Source organism: Rhamphochromis longiceps, linkage group LG7 (genome assembly GCF_057381845.1).
Source record: "Rhamphochromis longiceps isolate RC_006_pf linkage group LG7, R_longiceps_female_GT1.1, whole genome shotgun sequence".
Lineage (NCBI taxonomy): Eukaryota > Metazoa > Chordata > Actinopteri > Cichliformes > Cichlidae > Rhamphochromis > Rhamphochromis longiceps.
In genome coordinates this window covers 71167863-71176006 of record NC_140563.1, presented here as the reverse complement: position 1 = coordinate 71176006, position 8144 = coordinate 71167863, and the positions used below count along the sequence as shown (strand labels likewise).

Here is an 8144-nt window from a genome sequence, read left to right as displayed (position 1 = left end):
CTGTATAGAAACCAGGTTAAGCCTGAAGTTACCCAGGTTAATCTAAACCCAGTTTAGGCCTCTGCTATCAAACATGAGGCTCCCAGGCCTGGACTGGCCACTAGAGGGTCCAACTGGGTCCACAGGGAGAGCGTCAGTGATGAATAAATACAGGTGAATAATAACAAATCTGACGGTCTGCAGGTGATGTTAGGGGAGCTAAACTTTATTTACACCCAGACCTGAGCACAAAGGTCAAAGGTCAGCCTGTGAGTATCAGAATAAGAGGCGAGTCTCCAGGTGTTCAAAGAGTGTCTCGTTTATTGTGGTCACAGGTGAGAAGGCAGTGTTAAGGCTTCGAGGTCGTCTGAAAATCACCACAAACACATTTGCAGCATCACCTCCTACCTCACTTCCTGTTCCTGCTTTAAACAGACTGTACATAAATGATCAACTGAGCCACTCCTCCACCCGAGCAGATTTAAGGTCTTTATTAAAATAATCCAGAGCTCGGTCAGTCCGCAGCATCATACTTCCTGTTCGCTGTCATAATGTCGGGTTAAATAATAAAATGACATTTTTGTGAAAAACATTTTTATATTTTTGTGCCTGATTCACTGATTAAAAAAAATTATTAAACAGCATCTCGACCGTGTCTTTGCCACAACGCCGAGGTCAGAGGTCACATCGGCTCATCTCCTCATCCTCCTCCGCAATTGTGCAGACCACCTCAGCTTCTTTCGCCAACAGCTGCGTTTGGAGCAGATTTGGCTAAATGCGATCTGATTGGCTGATGCCTCAACGTCGCAAGCAATTGACTCAAAGTTGTCAATGTGTGACATCACGGCGTCTGAGCCCGGAAGCATCCATGTGATTCCCGCCGTTATCTGACAGCTTCTCTCTGCAGGACGCGGCTCAACAAACTTCACAGAAGTCGTTAAAAACACACAAACACAAAAATCAGTCTCTGAGTCTGGAGCTCTCACACCTGCACAGGTACGCAGCCTCAGCTTGTCCCACCCCTCTGACACGTTAACAGAGCCAAACATGCTGAGCGCGGCAGTGGCTCAGTGCAGGTCGCTGAAGGGCTTGGGGTACCCGAACATCAGGTAGTCCATGTAGTAGAAGTCGAAGACCTTCTGCCGCTCGGTGGCGTTGAGCTGTGAGAAGTACTTCTGCGTGATGCTGGAGGATGTCCTCTCCGCCAGTGGGTTCCTGTCCTTGAAGTCCGGGAACGTGAGGTTAGCCGGCGCCCCGATGCTTCGGAGCAGGAAGTTGGCGTCACGCTCCAGGCTCTCGAACTTCCCGATGAAGGTGAACTGCAGGAAGCATGGGCTGCACAGCTGGCTCACCGGCTCCCAGTGGATGTCCATCCCCACGGGCCGCCGCACATCCAGCAGGTACTGCACAAACTCCCTGAAGGTCACACCGGCGCCAGAGCGCAGTGCAGCATGTGTGGCGTTGGCTCGGTACCTGGAGATGATGGCCCGTCCAAACACGGGGTGGTAGTATGAGTTGGGGCTCTCAAACTTGTCCCGAAACGCTGACACGAGGCGCTCAAAAGGCTCCCGGACGAACAGCGCTTTGGTGTAGGAGCGAAGCCGCTCGGTAACGCCAGCACGACTGTAGCCGCTGAGCCGCGGGAGGCGGTTTTCGTAATGCGCCGCGTCATGGGGAATGTCCCGTGTGGACGCGGCGCTGCCGCTCAGCACCATCAGCACCCGCTTCCAGTTGGAGCAGCCAGCTTTGGGCACCTCGCAGTACAGCAGCCGGGACCGCTCCTCCACGTACACCCGCGACACCTGCCGCTGCGACGGCGGCCGCCTATCCACTCCCGGCTGGTATTGGGCACAGATATCTGTTAGCAGGCGGTGCCGTGACTCCTGCATCCTCGGCAGCTGCAGCGCCACCTCTACTTGGCCCGTGGGGGAGCTGGACGCCGCCACGCTGCTCTTCAGCAGCAACTTCCTGCGGCGTTTAGTGAGCGGCTGCTTTGAGCCGAGCGGTGAGTCAGAGAATAGCGAGGAGGACAGTGGCTGGGGACGGAGAGCGGGCGGAGAGACAGGACGACGTCCTGCCGCATCGTCGGCTTCCTTTAACACACACACATACAGGAAACAGAGGGCATGTCATCAGTGGGCGTTTCCCATCACGCAGGGCGTTGTCTGTATGTTTAACCTCCACGCTCGCCATTTCCTGCATGTAAAGAGTCCATGATCAGCCGCTTTGTTTTTGACCAAGCGGCTCCGATTCACATAAAACGTTCTGATCCATTAATCAGGTTTCTACTCTGCAGGTGCTACTCTGCAGGGTTCTACTGTGCATGGTTCTACTCTGCAAGGTTCTACTCTGCAGGTTCTACTCTGCATGTTTCTACTCTGCAGGGTTCTACTCTGCAGGGTTCTACGCTGCAGGTTCTACTCTGCACGTTTCTAATCTGCAGGGTTCTACTGTGCATGTTTCTACTCTGCAGGGTTCTACTCTGCAGGGTTCTACTCTACATGTTTCTAATCTGCATTTTTCTATTCTGCAGGTTCTACTGTGCAAGGTTCTACTCTGCAGGGTTCTACTTTGCATGTTTCTAATCTGCACTTTTCTACTCTGCAGGGTTCTACTCGGCAGGGTTCTACTCTGCATGTTTCGACTCTGCAGGGTTCTACTGTGCATGTTTCTACTCTGCAGGGTTCTACTCTGCATTTTTCGACTCTACAGGTTCTACTCTGCATGTTTCTACTCTACAGGGTTCTACTGTGCATGTTTCTACTCTACAGGGTTCTACTCTACAGGGTTCTACTGTGCATGTTTCTACTCTACAGGGTTCTACTGTGCATGTTTCTACTCTACAGGTTTCTACTCTACAGGGTTCTACTGTGCATGTTTCTACTCTACAGGGTTCTACTCTGCAGGGTTCTACTCTACAGGGTTCTACTCTACAGGGTTCTACTGTGCATGTTTCTACTCTACAGGGTTCTACTCTGCAAGGTTCTACTGTGCATGTTTCTACTCTACAGGGTTCTACTCTGCAAGGTTCTACTGTGCATGTTTCTACTCTACAGGGTTCTACTGTGCATTTTTCTACTCTACAGGGTTCTACTCTACAGGGTTCTACTGTGCATGTTTCTACTCTACAGGGTTCTACTCTGCAGGGTTCTACTCTACAGGGTTCTACTCTACAGGGTTCTACTGTGCATGTTTCTACTCTACAGGGTTCTACTCTGCAAGGTTCTACTGTGCATGTTTCTACTCTACAGGGTTCTACTCTGCAAGGTTCTACTGTGCATGTTTCTACTCTACAGGGTTCTACTGTGCATTTTTCTACTCTACAGGGTTCTACTCTACAGGGTTCTACTGTGCATGTTTCTACTCTACAGGGTTCTACTCTGCAGGGTTCTACTCTACAGGGTTCTACTCTACAGGGTTCTACTGTGCATGTTTCTACTCTACAGGGTTCTACTCTGCAAGGTTCTACTGTGCATGTTTCTACTCTACAGGGTTCTACTGTGCATTTTTCTACTCTACAGGGTTCTACTCTACAGGGTTCTACTGTGCATGTTTCTACTCTACAGGGTTCTACTCTGCAGGGTTCTACTGTGCATGTTTCTACTCTACAGTGTTCTACTCTACAGGGTTCTACTGTGCATGTTTCTACTGTGTATGTTTCTGCTCTACAGGGTTCTACTGTGCATGTTTCTACTCTACAGGGTTCTACTCTGCAGGGTTCTACTCTCTGAACCTGAAAATCTGAATTCCATCTGATGCTGTGAGTGTCCTGATCAATCATGCAAGTCAGGACGTCTGCAGTCTCAGCTGCAGGTGTCCAACCTAAACGTGTGTGTGTGTGTGTGTGTGTGTGTGTGTGTGTGTGTGTGTGTGTGGTGTCCAAACACTGAGGATGAGGATGATGATGATGAAATGTTTCTGAAAACCTTGCATTTGAACAGAATCATCTTTCTGAGATTCTGGGTGTTGTCAGACACTGCAGGACTAAATGTGAACATATTACATTTAAATTAAATTTTTAAATACATCCCGGTCTGAAACCTACAGAGCTGAACTCAGATCAGAATCTTCTGACGTTTCTTCATGTTAAAAATATTATTTTACATTGTTATGAAATCCACCTACATCCAACTACAAACTTCAGTGTGAAGGTTTTTATTAGTGCAGCTCAAATATGGGACGATGCAGACCTGCTTTTGCTGCATATTTTAATCAGGCAACACTCATGTTTCATGCATGTGTCTACAGACCCTGATTCAGCTCGAGGGCACAGCTTTAGTCTGATATTCATGTTTAAATATTACCCGAGTTTTAGTGAAAGACCGTGGCCATGTTTCAAAAACACATGTTTCTGATACATGAAGCTAAAACTTGACAACAACCATTATAAACCTTCAAACTTTGGACCCCGAAACTTTTATGTAAATTAGAAACGGTGGAGCAGAAGGTCCTCGATGATCTGAGACTCACAAGAACCGATCAGGAACTTTCTGTTGCACTAAAATATATGAATGTCTAACCACAGGAGCTGTCGTGCTGGCTGTGGACACTGGATGGCGCTCTAATCTTTGTTCTGCTCCATGTGTTTACTCTGTTTGGAAAATGTGATGCTGTGTGAGTCCAGCAGGTGTCGCCGTGCTGCTGTTACCTTCTGTGAAGGCCGCCTGGGAGCCACCAGCACCTGCACACCTGAGAAGGAGGGGGGAGAGAGCACAGTCAGGAGCAGAAGTATGTGGACACGTTCACTTTATGTTGGGTAGGATGATTTAATGAAGCTGAAAACAAACTGCAACACACGTGAGTGTGAGAGAGAGTGAGTGTGTGAGTGAGAGGGTGAGGGAGAGAGAGTGAGAGGGTGAATGAGAGAGAGAGAGAGAGAGAGAGGGTGAGAGAGAGGGTGAGTGAGAGAGAGTGAGAGGGTGAGAGAGAGAGTCAGAGGGTGAGTGAGAGAGAGAGGGAGAGAGAGGGAGTGAGAGAGGGTGAGTGAGAGGGTGAGTGAGAGAGAGAGGGAGAGAGAGAGAGTGAGAGGGTGAGAGAGAGAGAGGGTGAGTGAGAGAGAGAGAGAGGGTGAGAGAGAGGGTGAGGGAGAGAGTGAGAGGGTGAGTGAGAGAGAGTGAGAGGGTGAGTGAGAGAGAGAGGGAGAGAGAGGGAGTGAGAGAGGGTGAGTGAGAGGGAGAGGGTGAGTGAGAGAGTGAGAGGGTGAGTGAGAGAGAGAGGGAGAGAGAGAGAGTGAGAGAGGTTGAGTGAGAGGGTGAGAGAGAGAGTGAGAGGGTGAGTGAGAGAGAGAGGGAGAGAGAGAGAGTGAGAGAGGTTGAGTGAGAGGGAGAGGGAGGGAGTGAGAGAGGGTGAGTGAGAGGGAGAGGGTGAGTGAGAGAGTGAGAGGGTGAATGAGAGAGAGAGGGAGAGAGAGAGAGTGAGAGGGTGAGAGAGAGAGTGAGAGGGTGAGTGAGAGAGAGAGAGGGTGAGAGAGAGAGAGTGAGAGGGTGAGAGAGAGTGAGAGGGTGAGTGAGAGAGAGAGGGAGAGAGAGTGAGAGAGGGTGAGTGAGAGAGTGAGAGGGTGAGTGAGAGAGTGAGAGGGTGAATGAGAGAGAGAGGGAGAGAGAGAGAGTGAGTGAGAGAGAGAGAGAGAGTGAGAGGGTGAGAGAGAGTGAGAGGGTGAGTGAGTGAGAGAGGGTGAGTGAGAGAGTGAGAGGGTGAGTGAGAGAGTGAGAGGGTGAGTGAGAGAGAGAGGGAGAGAGAGTGTGTGTTCTAGTGTGTGTGTTCTAGTGTGTGTGTGTGTGTGTGTGTGTGTGTGTTCTAGTGTGTGTGTGTTCTAGTGTGTGTGTGTGTGTGTTCTAGTGTGTGTGTTCTAGTGTGTGTGTGTGTGTGTTCTAGTGTGTGTGTTCTAGTGTGTGTGTGTGTGTGTGTGTTCTAGTGTGTGTGTTCTAGTGTGTGTGTGTGTGTGTGTGTTCTAGTGTGTGTGTGTGTGTGTTCTAGTGTGTGTGTGTTCTAGTGTGTGCGTGTGTGTGTTCTAGTGTGTGTGTGTGTGTGTTCTAGTGTGTGTGTGTGTGTGTGTGCGCGTGTGTGTTCTAGTGTGTGTGTGTGTGCGTGCGTGTTCTAGTGTGTGTGTTCTAGTGTGTGTGTGTGTGTTCTAGTGTGTGTGTGTGTGTGTGTGTGTGCGTGCGTGTGTGTTCTAGTGTGTGTGTTCTAGTGTGTGTGTGTGTGTGTGTGTGCGTGCGTGTGTGTTCTAGTGTGTGTGTTCTAGTGTGTGTGTTCTAGTGTGTGTGTGTGTGTGTCCAGTTCGGGTGCAGCAGCTCCTCGGGCTCATTCCTCACACTTCGCTGCGAGCTGATGCTGCCTTCGTGCTGCGAGAGCTGTGAAGATGATGAAGATGATGTGACTCGTATGCGGTGACCTTCGTCATGCTGTGGATGGATGAGCTGCTGACCAGCTACTGTGCTGCTGGTAACAGCCGGCGCTCTCAGTTTAAATCATCGGTCTAATCGAGTTTATTCAGCGCAGCTCTCCAAGACGCTCGCTCCCCACACGACCACCGAGTCACATCATTTCACACGAATAACAACTGGCCCCGCCCACAACAGCCACTGCTTCGTGTAGTTTCTGCATGTGTGTGAGGTTACATGCTGGAAACGCGGTGAGATCACTGGAACACAAAAACACAACGTGTGACCTTTGAACACAGGAGGGCATCCTTCCTGTGGCCTGTTGGTGTGTATTCATAGCAGGCACACACACACACTCCTCATCTTCACACACATATGCATGTGTGTATCACCATGTCAAACATTTGTGTGACCCTGAAACCCAATCAGAGCCCTCTAACAGTCATGTGACGACCTGACTGAACCTCAGGACTCTACGTCCTCACAGAGCTGAACGTCTGATCAAACTTTAAACCTGAACTGGCTGACCTCACTCCAACTTGCTGTTGTTTTATTGGTTTGTGTCCACGCAACATTACTAACACACAAACACACACGCATGCAGCTGGCAGGCCCAGGTGGCCTCTCAGCAGTTTCCTGACACTGAAGGTTAGCGGCGGTGGCATCCTGCTGCAGCTCCTGGTTATTTATTACCCAGAGCGCATCTCACTGTCCCACACACAGAAAACATGTGACTAATCCAGGCTTTTGTGTCAGCACGCACGCACGCACGCACACACACACACACACACACACACCTATCAGCTCGCTGAGCTCAGCTGGATGCTTGAGCTGTAGAGAGCGCCCTCTGGTGGCAACACATGATGACATCAGTTTAACAGAAAGAATCTTTTTGAGCTCAGATGAGGTCTTGGATCGCCCCCTGCTGGCCATTAGAAACAATGCAGATTTAGGGCTTCGCGTTTGAGACGCTGAAGCTATGCCGTGTTTTATTGTCTTGGTGTGACTGACCAGTGTTGAGAGAGGTTAAAGGTCAGGGCTGTGTGGAGCCTGAACACCTGAACTGATGTTTTTTGTTCTTCTCTGTCATTTAGGCCATTTTCCCTCTCAAGTCTGCTTCTTTGAGAAAAGCTTTACTGAAGCTTCAGGAGAGCGCGTCACAGAAACGAAGCCTCCAGCCGGCGTTTTCTTCAGCTTTGTGTTCTCAAACCAGACGTGACGGGTGTGACCGAAGACGCTCGGTGTAGCCCCGCCCTAACCCTGCTCCTCTGAGCAGAACGTCACCTCCACAATAAGCTTTGTTCGGTCTCACCTGAAACAGCATCTGAGCAAGAAACTCATCAGGAGGCTCGTTTCCTCACATCCACCCAATCAGACTTCATCCACAACCCGAGCAGTCGCCCCCTGCTGGACGCTAGACAGTTAACCATGCCACTTATCTCCGCCCAAATGATGGAGGCAACAGTCCGAACAGAGACCCCGGACCTCCCTCTCCCCTGCCCCCTCCTCCAGCTTTGAGGTGGAACCCCGAGTCAGGGCTGAAGCTGACCCCAGTCCACCTGACACCCTCGCCTCCCCTCACTCGTGAACAAAACCCTGACATACTTAAACTCCTCCATCTGGGGCAGCAGCTGGTCCCACACCTGGAGTGCGCCCTTCACCCATTTCTGATTGAGGACCATGGCCTCCAATTTGGAGGTGCTGGTTGTCATCGGCTGCGGTTTACAGGGACCGAACGACTCGTCACACCGGGCCAACGCCCCGTACTCCGGGGTACTCGGA

At 50.5% G+C, this 8144-nt stretch overlaps 1 protein-coding gene across 4 annotated transcripts in view; it reads right to left on the bottom strand.

Moving 5' to 3' along the window:
• Window positions 1–392: 392 nt before the first annotated feature.
• The window catches only part of LOC146666974 (carbohydrate sulfotransferase 8-like), a 56151-nt gene continuing 48399 nt past the window's right edge, over window positions 393–8144 (bottom strand). For all 4 annotated transcript variants that reach the window (XM_085415126.1, XM_085415127.1, XM_085415128.1 and 1 more), the window contains exons 3-4: window positions 4628–4668; window positions 393–2072 (exon numbers count right to left, since the gene is read on the bottom strand). In XM_085415126.1, coding sequence (XP_085271252.1) covers window positions 1047–2072; window positions 4628–4668 — 1067 coding nt within the window. In that variant the 3' untranslated portion in view covers window positions 393–1046. The remainder of the gene's footprint in view (window positions 2073–4627; window positions 4669–8144) is intronic.